The sequence below is a fragment of the Gekko japonicus genome, unplaced genomic scaffold (genome assembly GCF_001447785.1).
Source record: "Gekko japonicus isolate JY-2015 unplaced genomic scaffold, Gekko_japonicus_V1.1 scaffold1077, whole genome shotgun sequence".
In the NCBI taxonomy this organism is placed as follows: Eukaryota; Metazoa; Chordata; class Lepidosauria; order Squamata; family Gekkonidae; genus Gekko; species Gekko japonicus.
This window is the reverse complement of record NW_015176482.1, coordinates 136,973-159,160: the sequence shown is the minus strand read 5'-3', so window position 1 is coordinate 159,160 and position 22,188 is coordinate 136,973. Positions and strand designations below refer to the sequence as shown.

General features: G+C 44.6%; 1 protein-coding gene across 2 annotated transcripts in view; it reads left to right on the top strand.

The window, feature by feature from the left end:
• Nucleotides 1-22,188, top strand: part of LOC107123873 (chromosome unknown open reading frame, human C15orf52) — a 132,865-nt gene that overhangs the window by 30,676 nt on the left and 80,001 nt on the right. For both annotated transcript variants that reach the window (XM_015427216.1, XM_015427215.1), the window contains exon 6: nucleotides 11,539-11,613. In XM_015427216.1, the coding sequence (XP_015282702.1) occupies nucleotides 11,539-11,613 (75 nt within the window). The remainder of the gene's footprint in view (nucleotides 1-11,538; nucleotides 11,614-22,188) is intronic.

The window sequence follows — 22,188 nt, the reverse complement described above, 5'->3', positions numbered from 1 at the left end:
TTCTAGACAGTAGGAAGGGGTCAGGAAGAGTGATTGAAGATAACTCTCCCCCCACTCCCAGATACCACAATCCATTAAGCTTAAAAGCAAAATAGAGCATTGGCAGTGACAGTTGATTATCAAGTTCAGCAACTATCTTTCCCAGAAGCAAAAGAAGAAAAGTTGGTTTTATACCCCACTCTTTACTACCTGAAGGCGTCTTGGAGCAGCTTACAATTGCCTTCCCTTCCTCTCCCTTCCTCTCCCCACAACAGACATCCTGCAAGGTAGGTGGGGCTGAGAGAGTTGTGAATGACCCAAAGTCACCCAGCTGGCTTCATGTGGAGGAGTGGGGAATCAAACCCGGTTCTCCAGACTGGAGTCCTGCTGCTCTTAACCACTACACCAAACTGGCTCTCACCAAAACGGGATTCAATGGGTTTCATCTGCATGGGAGCCATGGCTGAGTCCAGGATCAGTGATGCAGGAGGATGTCATTACAAGAGGCATATTTGGAGTATGTGGTCCAGCTGGTTTGTGGTTCCAAAACTGACTTATTTTCTGCTGTACTCCTGGAGGTGGCTAGTTCAGACTCACTCAATATGGCCAACAAAGTCAGCAGTGTTCTTTTCTAAACAGGCAGAAAGACCCCTCATTCACAGGATCCTCAATAGACTTCACATTGCACTAGAGGCACTTGTCAGCTGTTCTGATTAGCAGGCTGTCATGTTGCACCCTATAAATATATACTGGCTGCAGATCAGGATTTCTAACGAGCTGGGCCTCAGATCAAGAGGGACTCCTTGCCAAGCACACCTTATGGAACCTTGCTGTTGTCACCTCAGAAGCCGCTGCACTTTGGAATGCGGGCTGGTGTTTGGCAAGCATGCATATCTGCAGAACTTCATCATGCAGGCAGCAGACCAAGCAATCACACAGCAGCTCCCCCAGGTTTGGGAAACTGTAATTTTGTGTCAGGTGCCTTAATTCACTGACCTCCAGAGTGCTCTGAATTTCTACACAGTCGGGGTCTCTGCTTGGGCCTGGTTTCAGTAGCTTGTACTTTTGCTAGGCCAAACTGAACTTCTCAGTGTACCTCAAAAGGATCCTGTTCTCGTCCACCAGTGATAAGGACCATGAAGGGGAAGCCACACAGAAGGTACATTGCCAATTTCATTATAACTACAAAAGGAACACCATGAAAATGAATTGGCTGCTAACAAAAACCAAAGTGAAACTGCTAAGTGGCAATTCTAGCAATCCCAGTGTATCAAGCCCGGAGGGCCAAGTATGGAACTCAGTCTCCCCTCTCCTCATGGCCTTCCCTCATTCTAGACAGCCTTTCTCCTTCAGAGTGACATAGTTTAGTCATGAAACTGTCTGATGGCGCATTTCTGTCAGCCCTCTTTTACGCTTTCTGGTAGGAATTTTAGATTTTGGAGCCCAGCTTCTGCAGCCTCAGACTAATAGCATCTGAGTGATACTCTGCTGAAGGAGGAGGATTAACACAAGAACAGCACAATCTGTGCTTCCTCTGCAGTCAGCAGGCTCGGCCTACAGTCTGCCCCCAGTTCTCAGCGAGGACAGAAAATGAAAGCCTGTCGAGGAGGGGGGGGGGCATGCGAGAGTTTTACAATCCCAGATGGGCAAGGCTGTTTTCTCAGGCAAGATGGATGATGGCCCCGCAGGGAACACATGGACACATTGAAACAGAGAGCGTAAATCACGCTAGGAGAGGCGGTAAGTGCAGCCAGCTCAAGGCTTTCTCTCACGGCCAGCGCTTTTCCAATAATACTGAGGCCATTGTCCTCGAGTTCAGGGCCTGCAGTGCTGCCCAGCATGAAGTATACACACCCTGGGGCTAGGGTTCAAAAAGGGTTTAAGCAGTACATTTGGCAGCAGAGTCCTTTTGTGTGTATGTAAAGCTGTGTGTGACATAATGCTGTTTAAATTTTAGCAGAACGTGGAAATATAGGTAAACAAAACTTTGGGAGGGAGATGCGGAGTGAGTTGGGGGGGGGCACGAGCAGGATTCTGGCGCCAAGCACTGCCTTGTGCTCACTGCAAGGCATGAAAGGAGTGCACACTGAGCTTATGGATATGTATATACACACAGTTCCCCTCATACAGCTGGGATCATTGCCCTTTCAGGTTGTCCAGTCTCACAGAAAAAATGCATACATTCCAATGTCTCCATGTGGGCTAGGGGCGGAGCTTGATAGCAGTAAACAGCTGCCAGTAATTCAAGTGTGAACCATGAACGGATTTATGCCAGTGCACTGAAACAGTCACATAGGGTTCTCATGTGTATTTTTCTTATTTATTGAGTGATCTTGCATCTGCCACTTCCTGATAAAGGACTCTTTCTATTACTCAACATGTCAATTATCTATAATGTCCAGGCAATAGAGTTGCACTGTACTAAATGATTCACAAAATTACTTGGAAAAATTATTAGGGATTTTGATTGATACTACTGTGTATAGCTTGCTGAAACTAGGATCCAACTATGGAATTTTGCATCGTCTAATGTGTTGTATTAATACTTATGCTCTTTGTTGATCTCTTGTGCTGAATTTTGACATAGCTTGACTCTTTAATTACAAAAGGTTGCTGCTGACTCCTGGGCTAGAGAGAGACACCAAAGACTAGGGTGAAGAGGCACCAGCAAGAAGGGGATATTCCTCTTTTGCTCCCAAATGGGACCCCAGTGAAAGCCTGGATCTGCTTGGCTTCTGTAGGCTGGTAGGCTGTACTTTCTGGAGTAAAGATGCCATGCTCTTTAATCTGTAAACAAAACCTTTGGCTGAGATCATCTGAAGCTTTGGAGTGGATTGTCACAATATACAGACAACACCAGCTTTATATAGCGCAGACTAAGCCTCCAGAGGAAGGTGTGAAGGCCAGTGCCTTTAGGCTGTGGTCAAGTGGTTGAGGGCAATCAAACTGAAGCTTATTCAGGGTGATGCTGGCTGGGAAGGCAAAGTGCTTAGCTGGGGTTGATCTACTTGCTTGGTTGGGGTGGATTTACCAGCCTTAGTAGATCAAGTTAAGAGCCTGGGGGGGACTCCTGGACCAGAATATATCGATGGACTAACAGGTCACTGCTGTTGCTAGGAGTGCCTTCTTTCAGCTAGCTCATAAACAAGCCCCTTATTCAGACTCTGCTGACCTAGCCACACTACTCCATGCTACTATAACTTCCAGATTGGACTACTATAACATACTCTGTGTGGGGCTGCCTTTGAAGACATCTCAGAAGCTTCAGTTGGTGCAGAACGTGGCAACAAGACTTCTGCCTGGGAGCAGTTGCTTGGAACATATAATGCCAGTGCTGTGTAAACTGGACTGGCTGCCTCTCTGCTTCTGGGCCAAATCCAAACTGGTGGTTATCACCTTTAGAGCCCTCGTAGCTCTCGAGCTGCATCTTTCAGTATAGTTCTGTGCACCCTTCACTTGCCACATTCAGAAAGGTGTGCAAGACCTGTTCCAAAGGGCTTTTGGCAGAAAGTAAAACCAGTGGGTTTTTTTTTAAAAAAAAATCTGTATATTGGCTTTTAATTGTGTTTAATTATGTATTGGTTTTAAATAAAATGATCCCTGGAATTTTTATGCCGGCTGCCCTCTGTAAGTTTCCATATGTGCATCAAAGAAACTTTTCTGCACTGGATGATTACTGTGAGACAATTTCTATGTGCCAAATATGGACTTTAATACTAATTTGCCCAAACTAAACTGACTGCATTTTGGGGATTTGTATTTATGGTATAGCATAATATTAGTGTACTGTAAATTGTATAGTTGACTAGGAATCAATTTACCATTTACTGAATACTTATTTAGTGCTTTCATTATGTACTCTAAGCATTTCTTTGTATCATCTGAAATAGAAATTTTACATCTCGTGTTATAAGGAGGTAAGCAAAATGTCTTTGCATAGGAAACTCGCTCTTTTCCTCATGGCAGATTATGTGAATGTTCTATTTCAGATGATTAGGTGAAATATGGGAGAAAACCCCTATGTTTCTCTGAAGCAGCTCTTACTTCCTACTGGTAACAGATTGGAGGGTGGAGGATTTAAATTGGGTTTTAACAGAGGCCTGTTCTGCTGATATTAGCAGATAAAAATTCTTCATGCCTTGGAGAAACAACCTGCTGATTTCTACAAATTGTCACAGGAGTAGTCTAAGCTGATAACCCTATTGGGGCTCTGAGGCTGTATTCAAGCCTGTATTTACTCATTCAGCCGTGACAAACCCAACTTGTAGCTATACCCATTTCCTCTTCACAAACTTGAAATCCAGACCATGGTTTAATAGTTTAATCCAGGTTTAGAATCCTTGTTTGTAAGGTGGAAGTAAACTCCCCCTCTGAAATTCCCCAGTCCTGCTTTTAAGTTCTTAAGATGCACAGGAAAGCTGAGCATGGATCTTCTGCCATCTTCTCTAGCGTTCATAATCTCTGTGAACAGGCTTGGTGTGCAGAAGAGCTCATTTCTCAACACTGTGTGCTGGGGAAATGTGATATCCCCACAACTGCAAAAACTAGTTTAAGGACATCTGGACATGTATAGCAAATGAACACAAAATGAAAAAAAGATTTTTTGTGGAAGGACCTGAATGTTTCCTGTAACATGCAATCCATTTTTTTTGGTAGTTTATCATTTTCCATTACAAAAAAGTAAACAAAAATGTATAAGGGAAACTCCAAAATGTGTTGTAAAGACTGTAACATGCAATCCAGAAAGGACTGTAAAGCAGTCAAGCTGAAACCGAAATCTGCAAATTCTGTTGTTTTTCACCCACCAGGTGTCACTTATGGATAAACATTAGAAGCAGCTTTATACTGAGTCAGATCATTGATCCATCTAGTCCAGTCCTGACTTTCTCATCCCCTACTACCTGATCCTGTTTAAATGGAGATGCCAGGGATTGAATTTGCAACCTTCTGCATGCAAAGCAGATATTTTGTTGCTGAACTATGTCCCCTCCTGTAGTTCAAGGATGGGTGGAAAGTATGTGTATGGACACTGCAATTACATTAGCCACAGCCAGGGAAGCAAGGGGACAGGGAAGGGTTAAGGACCAGAATCTCTTTGCTTTCTTTCACCTGGAACAGAGGTCCAGCCTGATCTGATGCATGTGTCCTACACTAAATGGATTTTCACCTTTTCACTTCACCCAGCAACCAGGTTTAGATATTCCTGTCCCAAAGGGCCAAGGCTTGTCTTTTCCAAGGCAGATGAAGAGTCTGTGGTTCCTGGAATGATGATGATGTGAACTGCCCTCTCCCCAATGCCTAGATGTTAGTTACCATGTTTTCCCTCCTGCTGTATCTTCAACAGCTGAATGGCAAGTACGCATTCTAGGGGCAATAGTTTTCCCAACAGTGAAGAACCTGGGAAAATAACAGGGAAAGCCTTACCTGTGGAATTTCTGGCGGGCTGGCTGCTGTTAGAGGCCCAAGAGCCTTAGCGGAAAAGGCCCACAATCTTACACAGGCCAAGCATTCCTGCAACACTAAGGATTACAAGAACGTTTGTTTTAGTTTATTTTTCAGAAAGCCTTTTAAGGGCTGAATAGCGTAGATGAGGTTGTCTCAGTATGCTTCATTTTAAATCTGACCACAGTTTCATTGTGTTCTTATTGCTATGGTGCTTGTTTCTTTAGGTGAGAAATGTATTCACTCAGGAGGATATATTACCTCTATAAACATTGCTAATAAAAAAAAAAGTTAAAGAGGCCACAAACCACATATCTTGTCCAATTTCAAGCTGATTTGTAGCCTAATTAACCATCATGCTCCAGTGGCTCTGGACACACTCACTTGAAAGTCAAACACGCTGTGGAAGAAACCGCTGCCCATTAAGTACAACCATTATTTTTAAGAAGGGGGCCAGAGAACAGAGAGGTCCCTAAGGAAATCTAATACTAAAGACCCAGAAAGAGAAGCATTACCCAACTCCCTGTTGACAAGAAGTCTGCCAGTAACACAGGAAAATCTTGGATAGGCAACAAGGGAGTGCATGCCATGAGAGTAATCATGTTTCTGCGTCTAAGACTTTATTACCTTCTATGGGAGCAGAAAAATGAGACTGCAGTTCAGTTTTGTCTCCAGTGCTGTTGATGCAGATACTGGTGTCGTTCACCGATTCGGATAGGAAGAATACATATATTGTTCTGATAGCCCAAAGAGATATATATTTAGGTCCCATGACTCTGGCACACTGGTTACGAATGAAAGAGCAAGATCATGTAGCTGACTAGAGCTTTGGATGTGGAAACTCCTAGGGTTCTAAAACCTGCTCAGCCATAAAACTTGTTGGGACGACTTGGATGCTAACCTACCTTACTGGCCGATTGTGGGTATAAAGCAGTATAAAGCTCCCCAAGCCTGCGGTTTCCTAAAAGAGCACTCCTTATGGCCCCAACTCTCATTTCCTTTGTATCTTTCTGTTCAGCCTCTCCAGTTTTATTTCAGCTGAGCCCAAAAATGAGGACAATGTTCATACATGCAACTGGACTTGCTCGAATTCATCTCCTGTTACTCAGGTCTTTGTTATCTTCAAAACAACTTCAAAAGTCATATTGTATGTTCCTTGGAGAAGGAAACTATAGCACACAATATGGATCCTAAGGCTGTGGACAAGATCACTGGAGAGGTGAGACCTCCCATCTGTGCTTTCAACCCTTGCCCTTCTTGGCTGATAAAAGCTGCCAGAGTTGATAAGGGAGTTGATAAGGGAGCGGTAAATGCTTCCTTGAGGGCAGGGGTTGTACCACCCATACTCAAGGAAGCGATGATTAGACCTGTTTTGGGGGAAAAAACAACCCCTCCTTAAGTCCTACTATGTTAAAGAAATTCCGGCCAGTCTCCAGTCTTCCATGCTTCCAGAAAAGGTGCTTGAGTAGGTAGTTGCTTCTCAGCTTCAGGAGCTCTTGGGAGAGACTGATTTTCTGGATCCATTTCAGTCTGGTTTCAGGCTGGGATTTTGAACAGAGACTGCTTTGGTCACAGTCCTCAATTGTGATTTTAAATTCTGGTTTTTATATTTTTAACGTATTTCATCTGTGTTGCAAGCCACCTTGTGCTCCATAAGGAAGAAAGACAGCTGATCAATGTTATAAATAAATAAAATAATAAGGAACTGTAGCCCTAACCTAGAAGTGGCACAGAAAATTTCTTCATGACAGACAGGAAAGAAACTATCACAGCTTGTGTTTGCATTTCCAGCAGTCCTGGATGGGATTTATGCAGTGCCGGATTTATGCATAAGCTAAATAAGCTACAGCTTAGGGCCTCGCAATCTGCTGGGGCCTCAAATAAAAATACAATATAAAAAATGATTTCAAATATTAAAAAGGCGTATATATTTTAAATTTTTCTGAGACCAGCTGATGTAATTTAAAACAGTAGGGGGCCTCTGGGTTTTGTATAGCTTAGGGCCTCAGCAAGTCTAAATCCGGCCCTGGATTTATGGCATAGATTCTGCTAGTCCCCACTTTGGCATTGCCAGCTGACCAGGAAAAAATGCCACCCTGGGCTGTTTTGTGCATCTAACAGCAGCATGTGAAGTTTTTCACAGCATGGAGACGAGCATTGTCATCTGCTAATTCCTGTATATCAAGGCACTCCTATCACAGGAGCAGGGAGGGGCTGCTAAAAGGAGTTGGTGATCCTATCATGGCTATCAGTTGATACAGTGCTTGGTGCCATCCATGAAGTTCTTAAATTCCTTCCTGTTGGAAGCAGTTTACTGAAGAGGGAAAGGGTTTGCTCAAAGGCACCGTTTTCTTTATTATTAGTTCACAGAGTTGAGGTGCACAAGTTCACTTCAAAAGACTCTAGAGCTAGCCGTAGTGAGCCCTGGCCCAAATTCATCCCTGCCAGTCCTTATCTCCCTTTAGGGTCTTTTTCTGAAATGCCTAGAACTCTGACAACAGGTGTTCCTTTTAGCAGTTGGTTGAGATGCAGGAATTAGTAGGTGATGATGCTCATCTTGTGGGCAATGGAAAAGCTTTCCCTGTTGGTTTTTGCAGGCCCAGATGCTGTGAAAAGCTTGAGAGCAGTTTGGCAACTCTGTATATATCTGCGAAGACGCCTCTTAATAGCGTCCTAAAAGGCTCCCTGAAGCACTGGACTCCTAGAACTATGTGAACTGGGTGGCTTCCTCTTGTAATAGAAGCTGGCTGCTTAGCAATCAGGGAATGAACACAGAGATCAGTGCAGGTCACCAGCCTTGTTCCATGTTCTTCTACACAGGCAGGTAGAAAAGTGAGATGGGGCCCTTTTGGTGGCTTCCTCAAATGCTTTTGCCATTGTGGGGGCCAGTCTGGCTCCCTGTCTGCTCATGTTTACATGCCAGGTAAAGCATGGCTATTTCAGCATACCTGTGATTTTAGTTACAGTGTAATCTGAAGCCTGTATAGTTGGAAGTTAAATTTCATTGAGTTCAGTGGGGCCTATTTCCTGGGAAGCCTCTTTAGGGTTACAACTTTAGTGGTCTGGGTTTGTGTTGTACTTGAGGAGTTCATGCATTATTTGTTCAACTGTTGATATTAATAATTTTTGTCTTTTAATTCTAGTGTTTGCTTACAGTTGTTAATAGCCTGTGTGGCCACAGAAGGGTGGCCTAGAAATGTTTAATTACTAAAACCTTCAGATTAAGTGTTCCCAGGAGCCAGAAAAGGCAAGAAATACCTACATGTAGCTTTCAGCAAAAGAATGCTTTTTATGCTGGTAACCTTGCATCATCTCCAAGATGTACTCAGTGGACTGCATCCACCTGTGGGGGGTATGAAAACATGCTGCTGCAGCAAGCAGTGCAGGAATACTGTCCAACCTGCCCCCCCATAAGCCGCTCGTTGCCACATTTTCTGAGTGGTGCAAAAATTTCCATTCAGTCACCATTCTTCTTGCTATTTGGTGAATTTATTGGGAATTATCTCAGAGAGCTCTGCACTGTGGTTGAGTGAGACTTTGAAGTAACTAGGTACCATAATTGGCCATAATCCAAGCTCTGGATCTTAGGAGGAGTCTGGCTGTCTGCTGTACTTGCAAGTCTCAAGAGTAGAAACTGAAATGACACCAGGAAAAGGGAGAAGGTGGTATCTGTTGGTAAGCTTAAGCCTTATTGGCTGGCTGTCATCTCCCCATCATCTGCCATTAGTTGAGTTGCCCAGGCTCATCCCGGGTACCTGGCCAGGCAATAATTCCACCTATTTGCTGCCTGCTTGGCTCCTCAATGTAGATTATTTTCTTCTTTTTCTGTGACCGTGGCACAGTTGTAGTTTGGATTATGTTATGATATGTGTGGTCCAAATACAATATCTGGACTGTTCTGCTTATAGGAGAGGACATGTAAGCACAATAATAGAAGCCTAGGTGCTGGGTGTAGGCAGAATTTTCTAGGCTCTTTCCATAAGTGGTTCTGCGCAACCAGAGAAACCTATTTCCTGCTTTATAATTCTACATTGACCTCCCCTGACTTAACTCCTCCTCGCATCATTTCTGCCTTTCACTCAGTTATTTTCCCTCCAGCCCTGCATGGATTGATGCCATTGCATATGTAACCAGCTGCATAAAGATAAAGGATTGCTCTATGGCAACATGCATATGTGCTGTATGCATTTTTTTTTAAAGGGAGGGCCAGTATAACAACAGCCCTGCTGGGTCAGGCCAGTGGTCCATCCAGTCCAGCATTCTGTTTCACACGGTGGCCAATATAAGTTATGGAATAAAGAAGCATTTTTCTCCCATGGCACTTAAAACCTCTTTTGAATCTCTCATACACGAGTAATGCAGCTGGAATACCTTTTACTGTTGGACAAGAAGCGAGAGAGACATCTATTTGCCTGCAGCTCTACAACCAGTCCCAGCCATGTCAGTTACAGAGGGAAACTTGCAAAGAGCCCTCAAGTTCACCTCTACAGCAAAGCCTCTTTCCACTGGTTGCACGGAGGAGGGCAGGCACACTCTCGCTGTCTTCACTTCCTGCTCTTGGCTGCCCACACACAATTTTCAACACTTAAGAGGCAACTTATTAAATCACTGCTGTTTTTCTCTGTCTCATGTCGCTCAAGAATTTGTACATCCAGCTTTTGATAATTTTTTCCCTATGGGAGCAAGAATAAGTGTCATAATTCCCCAACGAAATAAGGGGAAAAACAGAGAGAGAGAGAGAGAAAGAAAACTACTTTACCCTACTTTACTCAGCACAAATTAATGTATTGTGCAATACAGACATTAAAGTGTCTTTCTGTCACAGCACATCAGAGCAGCTGCAGGATCACAGCAGCAGATAAAACTGCTGCCGTTCAACTGGCAAAACCGTAAGAGGACATTACAGAAATAAATAGCCTCAAGGGATGTTGGGAGATGCTGATGGATAGGAAGTAGGAACAAACCAAAACAAATAATGATTGACAGGAAAAAAGAGGAGAGAATGGAATGACACAGATTGTTGAGGAATGGAAATCAGAGGGAAAACATAAATACATAACTATGTCAAAAAGGTCCATGTGGAATACAAACACACAATTTGCTAACCACAGTGCAGTGGAACATATATTATGCCTCTGATTACTGCCACTGTGTGTGTGTGCTTTAACCACGCAGCCTCCATGGGAAACTGTGTGATGTTGGCAGCATGCTAAAATGAAGACAGGATGGAATTGGGGTGGAGGCAGATTTGGAGAGCTCTGGAGGATGTTTTTGCCTTTCTCTTATTACTTTGTTACTGCAGGTGGGGTTGCTGGTTTTCACCTTGCATAGCTTTTAAAAGCTGATTGCATAATAAAAGCCTGAGATTGCTTTTGCTGCTACCATGTATGGTGACGAAGCTGAGACCAACCAAAGTAATCACTAGTCAGAGCTGATTAGCAGCAAATGCCTTAGAAATCTGAAGGGTTCTGAATCAGCCAGTAGGCAGTCCTAAATGCACAGTATAAAGTCAACGCTACTGTGAGTATAAGTGGGCCTTTGGATCCAATCTAATTAATGTTTCCTGTCTATAAAATGGAAGCAATATAGTGACCAGCCTCACAGGAGTGTGGGGTGGACAAATACAGTAATAGATATGATTCACCTGAGCACAAGCCCCCTTGATTTCAATGGGAGAGTTAAGGTTATGCTTCAGAGTCCCCCACTGAACCTTGGCTGAATTGTACCCTGCTTTCTAAAGCACTTTTCAGGTCAAAAGTTCTATAAAACTGAAGGAGTAGTAAAATGTTGGGTGATTTTGGCTGACAGTGCTCACCTTGGTGGTGAAGATGGAACTTTTAACTGTAGATCTGCTTTTCCTTTCTGGCAGCAGGGTGCAGTAGCAGTGATTTGGTAGGAAGGTTGCTGTTTTCCTTACACACCTTGTTTCCCCATCCTTTTCCTTTTCTCTTTTCTATTATGCTTAAATTCACCTGACAACCTTCCCAGTGTCTTTTGTTTCCTATCTTCCTTAAAAACACCATTCTCGAACTTTCTTAGCAGATTAATCTAGCCCAGGTAATTTTGTACAGAAGCCTGTTTCTACCTGAATGAATATCCTGGCCCATGTCTTTTCAGGTGCAGGAAAAAAGAGTGGTGGAGAGGAGGAAGTCAGAGGGCGACAAGCATCCCGAAAACATTCCTGGCAGAAAGGTGAGGGCAGTCTTTAATATCCGTTGGCTTCAGGGAAAATGGTGGCAGGTAAACTGTTCTCGAGACTCATGGATGCTTGCAACTTTGAAAACAATACCTTGTTTTATTGGAGCAGATCATTTGTAAAAGCTGGTAGGCCTCATTTTGTTCAGTGTAGGGATGCCACTTTCCAGGTGGGACCTGGGGATCCCCCAGAATTACAGCTCATCTCCAGACTATAGAGATCAGTTTCCCTGGAGAAAATGGATGCTTTGGAGGGTGGATTGTATGGCATTGTACTCCTCTGGGGTCCCTGTCCTCCCCCGACTGCATCCCCAAATCTCCAGGGTTTCCCTAACCTGGATTGGGCAGCCCAACCCCATCATCCTCCCTCCAGTGACCTGGTAACTCTAGTCTGGTGGTGGTCTAACAAACATGGCAGTCGCCTCCTTTTATGTACATCAGGACATCAACACGAGATGTTATCGTATGAAGAATGAAAGTGCCTCATAGGCCAGACATCCTCAGCTATATTCTGAAAAGTTTAGTAGGATACTTACATATGCCACACCAGTCCTCATGGCATCATAATGTACCTTAAGGGCAGAGTCCTACGATCTCGCTGCATGTACAACCAGGCCTAGCAACTGCTCTGTATTTCTAAAATCATAATGGCCATTCCATAGCCCACTGATTTCCAGATCTGGTCAAGGAATACTGTTGATTGTAGATGTGCAAATTTAACTCCAAACTCTGTTCTGTGGGGTCTATGAAAAGAATTCATACATCACAATGCAGCCCTTTCTTACACAACCAGGGAAATACTGATCGGCACTTTGCGGTCAGGAAGCAATTTTCTCCAGGCCAGTTTGGCCAGGGATCCTGGAAAGTTTTTTTGCCTTCTTCTGGTCAGGGAGCAGGGGTCACTGGGGGCGTAGGGGGGAGGTAATTGTGAATTTGCTGCATTGTGCAGGGGATTGGACTAGATGACCTTGGAGGTCCCTTCCAACTCTATGATTCTATGATTTGACAGTGTGACATTTTCGCTAGGATCAAATGAATCCAGTTGAGAGCAAGGCCAATCATATCAATCACATGGACAATCTGAAGTAATAGAAATGATGTAGTGAATGTGTTGATGTTATGGTCACCAGCCTCCTGCTATGGAGGGGGGCCTCCTGCAGACAACCCACTTTGCCCACCGCCACTCCAAGCAGCAGCAGGAGAATTTTTTTAAAAAAAACCCTGTTGGTGGCTTGTCCTTTGTTTTGTCACTTCTAAGGAAAACCCAGAAGTGATGATAGGTGACTCTAGGAATCACCAGAAACTCTCTGGTTTTTCTAGAGAGTTTCACCTAGATCCACCCACCATCACTTCTGGGTTTTCCCCAGAAGTGACATCATGGTGTACACAATGCCGTGTACCCTCCATGCCCCCACATCCAAGCTCCTGTCAGTTGCCACCCTAGTTGATATCACGTTCAGTCAAAACCAGCTAAATGCTGACCTCACTGTAGGTGAATGAAGCCAGTTCAATGGGAGGGCAGTGTTTCCTCTGTAGCCAACCCCTTTCAAAGCAGTCCCTGGAGGAGGGACTCTTGTCAACACTGCCAAAAATGTTTGCAAAAGAATCATGTAGGCAAACAGAACTCCATGCCCATAGATATCTGTCTAGCTAGGATAATTATTTGTCTTCACTAGCTAGCAAAGCCCTAGCCACAAGAGGCACTCCCGAGCAAACCCTGAAGGGGAGGGGAAGCCTTGTGCTCCGATTTGCTCCAGAATCTCCAGAACTGGCCCTATTGGACCTGTGTTGGCCTCAGCCAATGCCAAAGACAAGTGGATGGGGAAAAAGAAATGACCATAGGTCCAGGCGCTGCAAAGAACAGCTGTTTGTGGCAAAGCTCTTCATCATAACCAGATTAAGCAGTTTTGCTTGCTTCCGTTTACCCCACACTGAGGTGGCTTTTGGGAGTGACTCGCATGAACTTTTCACTGTGAACAGGGAGCTGCAAGAACTTGAAAGGGGAAAAAAGGCAGGAGTCCTCAAGTGAATCAGCCCTGAGTGACTCGCATGAACTTTTCACTGTGATTCACAGGGAGCTGCAAGAACTTGAAAGGGGGAAAAAGGCAGGAGTCCTCAAGTGACTCAGCCCTCAGTCTGGTTGCAGGGCTGATCTTTGTTTCAGAGTGGTTCAGCACATCAGCCACCAGAGGGTGCCATAAGCACAGCATGACTCTCAGCCTCCTTCCCTGTCGCACTGCCAAGGAACAGGAGGAAGTTGCCTGCCAAGGCCAGTTCTTTGACTTGACAGTGCTGCTGCCCAGATGCCAGAGGGCTCGCCACCTGCTTCTTTTGGAGTACAAAAGCCACCACACTTCCCTTGGCATGTCATAGATTTGGGAACCAGCAGTCACTGAGTGGCATTAAAACAAAAATCCGTGTGCTAGGCCTGGTTGTACAAAAATCCTGTTCTGTGCGGGCTCTTGTGGCCCTCATTGCACCCAGATTGGAATTATTTAATGGCTCCGTCAAGCCATGTGACTCAGATCTGTTGCAACCAAGTGATTCACTCTCACAGCTTTTGTGAACTTTTGCAGGGGAGGCTGTTGAACTAGAGGCTGCTAAGTGCTGGTGTCCATGAAGAAAAACAAAATATGCCATGCTCAGAATGCAAGGTAGTGATTTTGCAGTGGCCCTGGGTGGCAAGCTGCTCAGCAGAGACCCCAGAGGAAGGCCGGGCTCCCCTGAGAAGGCGAGAACTCTTAATTAACGGAGCACCAATTGAATAAGCTTCCCCTCCTGGGTGATGGGATTCATTAGGAGAACACAGCTGAGCTCCTTAGCATCAGTCCCAGCTGCTGCCTCACTGAGCAGCAGGAGGCTGCCTGATCTTGCTCCCTTGTGGCCCAGAAAGCACAGCTGTGGCCAAGCAGAGCACAGCCGAGCCGGAGGTTGGAATGGTAAATGTTTCCCTGCACTGGTCCTCTTCACTTAAATTGGTCGAAAGCACGGGCCACTAGTAAGGAGCACCCCAGGTCTCACATCCCATACCAGCCAGGAGGTTTTATTTGCTGATTTACTTCATTTATAGTCCATCTTTCTCATTGAGCCCTGAGGTAGAATATGAACAGTTAGAAACAATGCCATGGAAACGGGGGAGTGTATACAACAAACAGTGCAAAAAGTGGGTTTGCAGAGTTAGAGAATATGCTTGTAATATGCAACAAATAACATACTATGTCAAATGAACAGTGCAATGAAGGCTGCACTGTCCTCATTTCACAGGTAATAACTACAGCCCTGTTCTCTTTAGAAAAATGCCCTCCTGAACATGTGATATAGGTGGCTTGTCCATAAATCAATCCATATTTTAAACTGAAGTTTTTTAATAGACCATGTTCTATAAACAGCTTATTGCCAATGAGTCACATACCCCCATTCTAGACCCAAGGGACTGGAAAAATCCCGGAAACTATGTGTACAGTCAATCAGACAGCAGAGCACATTTTCCTTGGGGAACTTTATGTTTTTTGTGCCAAGCTACTAACATCAATATCCCTGCCTTCTCTGATCCACACCAATCATGTGGGTTGTGGGCGGCTGAAGCATCTCTTGCTCACTCTTTGGTTGGCTGTCCAGAAGGAGCTAAGTATATTCTCTGGCAAGTGGCCTAAGTCCCTCTGTATATCTTTGATTCAAGTATCATGCTGTCTGGCAACATTGTAAAAGCACCAAGGCTGGAATCCAATCACTCTGGCACAGCTGCATAGGCAAGGGGAAGATGTGCCACCAGTGTCACACATCCTTATGGCGGGGTCTGCTAATACAGGAGGGCAAACACAATCGTGTTGTGGACCAGTGTCAATGGATGAAAAGAAATCTGGGTACAAATCCCTGCCCACCCATCTTAACCTAGCTTCCCTGAGCTCCTTGCCGGAAGGGTAGGTTGCAGCAGAATACATTTTATTATAAATATTTTTCTTTCATTTTAAAAATACCGGTTTTATTAGTTACCATTAAACAGCATGAAATCTAATAATTGACACACATCAGAGTTAGAAACAGTATACATTACACAGTTTCCCTACTCTCACAAACAAAACAAGATAATTCAACATGTCTAAAAGGGACATGTCCTGAAATATTTTGAATGTCTTCTCTGTTCTAAAAGGAGGCAAACGTATTTCAGTAATGTACAAAAATGTTCCTTCTCAGACTCACTTATTTGAATCCTACCAAATGATTATCATTCACATTTTAAAAAATATATAATCCACCATCTACAATAGATCCCATGTTTCAATCGGTAGAGCTCTCGTTTTCCACTTGGAAACAATTATTGATGTAATTAACATGGTGTGTGTGTAAAGTGATGTCGAGCAGGGCTTTTTTTTTTTTGGAACAGGAACTCCTTTGCATGTTAGGCCACACCCCCTAATTGTAGCCAATCCTAATGAGTTTCTGCTGTTGGGTGTGGCCTATTATGTTAATGAGTTCCTGCTGGGCGTGGCCAACTTGGGAGCCAGCTGGAACTCCGCTCCTGTGCGTTCCTGCCCCAAAATAGCCCTGATGTCGAGTCACAGCCAACTTACGGCGACCCTAGCAAGGGACTTCCAAGGCAAGTGATTAAGCAGAGGCAGTTTGCCGTTGCCTTCCTCTGCAGAGTCTTCCTTGGTGGTCTCCCATCCACGTACTGACCCTGCTTAGCTTCTGAGATCTGACGAGATCAGGCTATACCATGCTGCCTTCCCTTCAATTATTAACACACTATGCAGCAAGTATTTTCCTCGATGTAACCCCACGGGATCAACATTTGTCTTGTATTAAAAACATCTTTCTCAGAGTCAACTGAACTGATTAATTAATGCTACCTGTAAGGAACTTTAAAGTGATTTCCCTCCCTCCAAACTGGCTGATATACAATATGTGATATCTTGGATAAACATCTACTCCCAAATATGCCCAGTAAAATACTTGACATATTTTTTTTCTTAGTCTATTGTAAGGGCCAAACTTCTTGAGATGTGAAAGAGCCTCCCAACAAATCTAGTTTTACTTGGAAACACGGGGAATGACAATTTTGATCAAAGCCAGACTGCTGGGAGACAGTGGGCTTTAACACTCTCCCCTCCAGGGCTGCTCGTTATCTAAATGATTGCCCAAGGCTGCTATTATCCCAACAGAAAGAAAAACATCTACTCCCAAATATGCCCAGTAAAATATTATCCCAACAGAAAGAAAAGTACAGAGACTTGTGTTCTTTGGGGATAACAACTGCTTCAGGTGTGTATATGCTTGATTTACAGTACCATCCTAAACAGAGTTAAACCCTTCAAAGCTAAGGAGTTAAACCCTTCAACGTTTATAGTATAGCTTCAAAAGCTTAGAAGACTATAGTGCAACAGGGTTGTACTGTTAGATTAGGAACACGGTCTGAGCAAAAAGTGTCCGCGCCCCCCCCCCATTTCTTTATCTTGCTGTTTTCCATCAGACCCTGAGCAAAACAGAGCCAGCAGAAGATTTGATCGTGGCTCTCCCAAATTTCATGTGGGCTAGCCATAAACTTCTGTTCAGCAACTTCAGCCTTCTAAATAACATAGTTACAATGAACAGTTTTCTTTTCCAATATTGCCATATGAGATAATGGTTATCCAAGACTTAGAACTATCTTTTATACATTTTCTACCTAATTTTTCCACTAACCTGTTTCATTATCACATATCTCCGTCAAGTAATATTGATAGAACAGGGATCAGTGCCTCCAATTCTCACACAATTTTCTTACTTTAAAAAAAATCAATATTTTGAAACATCTTTAAAGTTGTTATTATAAAATCCATACAATTGAAACAGTAGCAAGATTCTTTTTGTTTAGGGATAGTATTACAAATAACTGATATAAATGGAGATTTATCAGAACAAATTTTCATTTGCGCCATATTCCATGTATTTAATAAAGATTATGTTACAGGATTGTTCTCAACATGGAGGGTGGGTGGGTTCTGTGTCTCTTCTTAAGCTATAAAAATGAATTTAAAGGATTCTCTTCTTCTGGCCAAATCTCCCTTGAGTTCAACAACCAATAAGAAATGCCCACATTTGGGATGCTTTGTAATAAACTAGGAAATAGGAAATATTAATTTCCTCTTCTTTTTAATTTAATAGTTAAGTTCTAGGTACCTGGCATTTCACCCATCATTCATGTATTTCATACCTATAATAGTCCATTGCCCTCAGGGCTTTTCTGTTATGAATATATCTCTTATTTCTTACACTGCCTTCTTTAGCACTGGACTCGTACACCTGGCAGGTGAGGTGAGGGTAGTTAGGGGGAGTGGTTAGGAAGAGGGTGGAAACAAATCTGCTGGAGGATGTCTTAGAACCAGCACGTCTTTGAGGCAAGAGGAACCAAGGTCTCCAAAGCTCAGTAGGGCTTTTCCGGTCTCCCACACTGGGACTACTAACCCTTTGTTACTCCACCCACATGTGGATGGGCCTGTCAGGTGCCTCAACTCCCTTTGGTGGTACAGAAGTAAAGGGTTTGTTGTTCCTTTCCTCCTATGCCCACCCACACAGGTGTGTCACCTTGGTAACAGGTTTCTCAGTCTCTAATTTTCCTCCAGTCTATTTTGATCTGCAGCAAAATGCCAAGGAGATTAATTCTGTTTGGGGGAAAGGTGGGGGTGGCTGTCTTTGAAGGGGAGAAATACGAAACAGCGAATTACCCACAGACAATAAACGTCATAGGACTCGCTGTATATAAAACCTTCCACTAAGGGGTCTAACTTGATACTGGGGAATTGATGGTGAGGTCCCACCTCTGGTGGACTGTGCTAAACTCTTGCTGTGTTGAAAGCATTCGCTCTCAAATGCCGCCTTTTCCTAAGCAGCCTTTTTTTATTTGTTAAGATCTTAAATATTCAAGCAAGACCAGCACTCAGTGTTACAACACAGGGGGGAACAATAGCTCAGGAGGGCGCCTGGCACTGCAAGCGAGCACTTCCCTACTCAAAGAGCATTCTTTCACTTGCGAGCTTTATGACGGTTCTGCAGCACGCTTTGAGTACCCTGCACTTATAGGATTAGCTACACAGGCACACCCACCCACTTTTATGTGGATTGATGTATACTGATAGCCAGTGTAATATAATGGTTAAGACCTTGAGCTGTGAACAAAGACTTCCAAGCCATGACTTCATGAGGCAGCCTTACTACAGCCACTCTCTCTCGTGACTTCCCAGAGCATGACTGAAAAGGCTCATGTCCCCCAGTTTGCACTACTTGGAGGAGAGGCAGGAGAAGTGAACATTCCCTGAGGGGCATTTTAGGAAAGCCACTAGGACAGCGGCACTCCTGGGTCCTTTTGAATGTTGGAAGCTAGTGTTACTCCCACTGCAACCTGCTGGGGCTCCCCCAGCTTGGAATCCCTGGCCATTACCCCTTAGATCCCAAGCACAGAGAAGGCAATGAGCCTGACCTGAAGCCCACACCACCAAAAGGCAGACCACTTGCTCGACCACATAATCTTACTCAATGGGGGGGGGTGAATTCCTGACAAGTATGACCAGGATCAGTTCCATTAATGCATGAAGAAGGGCAGGTGCTGCAGGACCAACTACAGAGCCCTTCAGGAGTTCCTGGGGCCCCCCCATGTTACCAGAAGTGTGGTTATGCAGCCACACCCACCTTTTGCTTGTTATTCTGTTTACCTTGTTTGTTGTCAAAACCCAGGGCTTTTTTGTAGCAGGAGCTCCTTTGCATGTTAGGCCACACACCCCTAATGTAGCCAGTCCTAATGAGTTTCTGCTCTTGGGTGTGGCCTATTATGCTAATGAGTTCCTGCTGGGCGTGGCCAACTTGGGAGCCAGCCAGAACTCTGTCCCTGTGCGTTCCTGCCCAAAAACAGCCCTGATTACCACTCAGGCTGCCACCAGAAAGTATTTCTCAGGCACAGAAGCGCGCATATGAGTAACTCCAGGCTCATACCAACATTTATTTATTGAAAACACTTCTGTGCCGCCTCATAACTGAGTGCTTGTGGGGTGGCTTACGATACAATGGAAGTTAAAGCCTAGTTCCCCTTGGAAATCACACCCAGCCAGAATACAAAGCCCAGATTGCACTCCAAATCTTGAGGGTTCAAAAAGACAAGACAAGGGTCACCTGCCTTGCCTCATCCATAAAACGCTAATTGGCAGGCTCATAAAGCCTCAGTCTGCCTTGGGGCCATAAAGGGAAGAGAGAGGGAGTTTAACCCTTCAGTCTCCACCAGGTTTTGTCCCCCATTGCCCAAAGCAGCCCTGCAAGAAACAACAGAAGCATGTAACTAATGCCTTCTGTGAAACGTCCTGTACACTGTGAAATATTCAGGACAGTCTGTCCTGTTTAACCCATATAAATGCATTGAAAGATTAGTGGGAAATCTACTGAGGGGTGTCATCCTGAGTATGATAGGGTGGTAGTAGGCTAAGAGGCGGCTAACCCACATAAAATGGTCTTTGGCCCCTGTCACACGGGCCAGATAACGCAGGGGGGAGGCGTGGCTGTTCGCCCCGGGGGGAAATAAAGTGCGGTAGCCCAATCACACGGTCTCCTGAGTCTCCGTGCTTCGGCTGTTAGCTGTTGATCACACAGCAATGCTACAGCGTGGCAAAGAAGCGGTGTGGCGCAATCACACAACCGTTTTACATTTGTGCGCATGCGCAGTTCCGTGGAGCAGCACTGCTTTCAGTTTCGTGTTTGTGCGCATGCGCTTACGAAAAACATCTGGTTTGCAACGGGTCGTGGACGGGTGCCAGATGCCACGGGATACTAGCGCTCCCGTGGTCAAAGACACCCGCCTGTGCCACACGTTTTCCGGATACTAGTGCACTTTCCTTGGTACTTTTTAACTCCGCATCTTTGGCAGGACGCCACAGGTTGGCCACGGGTGCACTATGCTTCCCAGATGCTGCAGTGTGATTGCGCCCCAAAAATCCACCCGACATTCGTGCCTTTTGCACGGCAAATTCTCCATGTGACCAGGGCCTTTGATGTTCAACACCATTTACTTTAAAGGGGGGGCTCTGACAGTTGAGGTGTTTCTGTTGTTTTTCAGGATGGCTCATTATCCGGATTGCCAACAGGCTTGGAGAAAAAGGACCTGTCCCTTTAATAGAGGTTTAATGTGTAGAAATGGACAGCTGAAGCTTTTCATAGGACAGAGGCAAATAACAGCCCATTAAGCCTCTATTAAGGGGACAGGGCCTTTTTCTCTTCAGGCAGCCGGCAAATCTTTGACAAAGTTTGAGAGCCTCTGTAGGGAAGCTTCGGAAATTATAACTATTCTTCATCTGAAAAAGAATGGCTCGCTGCCCCTAGACCTGGTGAGCAGTTACGTCAAAATGGAGAAGCAGCATTTTAAAAATCAGTGGTGCGCGCACATTTATTTTGGTGCCTGGCAAAGCCTGCCATTTGGAAGCAGCTGGCTTTCTCTCTCTAACAGATTTTTCATCTTATGAAATAAAGGGATAGGAAGGCGACCTGGTTGACACATGGTTGATCTATTCTTAGATCTGGCATTTGCTTAAGTGGGTTTCACCACATTGTGCTTGATGCTTGAAACACTTCCACAGATGAACATATTTTATCACTTTAATCAGTGGTGGGTTTTATTTAAAAACCTAGAGCTGCCATGCCTCCTTTCTCTCAGGCCTTCTGCTATGGAGCTGCACACAGAGAGAATGTCTTCTCATACGCTCTAAGACGAACAGCCAAGAGTCCTGTGAGGCCTTAATACAACAAATTTGTTGCAGCACAAGCTTTCATGAACCAGAACCCATTTCATCAGATGCTTGAAACACTGGATTCAGTTAGCAGAGCAATTTATACTGAAAGCTATAAATAGCAGACAGGTGTGATGGGAAGTGGAACAGTCAAAAGGGTCAGTTTCCCAAGGTGTGGCGGGACTAGAGGGACTAAGGCCATAGTATAACAGAATGGTTCATTTAGGCACTTTTATAAAGAGAACAAGACTATGCCACTGTTTATGGTATGTATTATCTTATTGTATGTATTCTCCTGCTCTTACTTATACATTGTTTTCTACTTTTGTGATTCCATTTTCTGTGTGGTTTGACATATCATATCTGCTTTTTGTACTGTTTCTGATTTGTAATCATAGTACTATTGCATTGCTTATTAGACATGCTGTTTGAATACATTATTTTTATGTGTTGATCTCTCATGCTCTTGTGTTACATTGCTTTATACTCTGGAATCCTCCTTGAATCTCTGTACAAAAAAAGCGGACTGAGGCCCCGGTCACACGGAAGGTTTTGGCCCGGGAGAGGGACGGATCGGGGGCGCAGCAAACGGGCGCGATCTCACCGCAACATCTGGGAAGTGGTGTGCACCCGTCCCTGATCCGGCCCTTCAGGCCGAAAACCCGCAGTAAAAAAGAACCACCCCCAGAGGAGGACTTACTGGGAATGCTGCATCAAGCGCGGCCGTGGGATCGCCAGTGCGCCCGTCGTCCGGAGCAATCCAGGCTCCCGGCCGAACTGCGCATGTGCACACCGGCTGCCTCACTCCCCTTTCAGTGGCTTCCCCCCG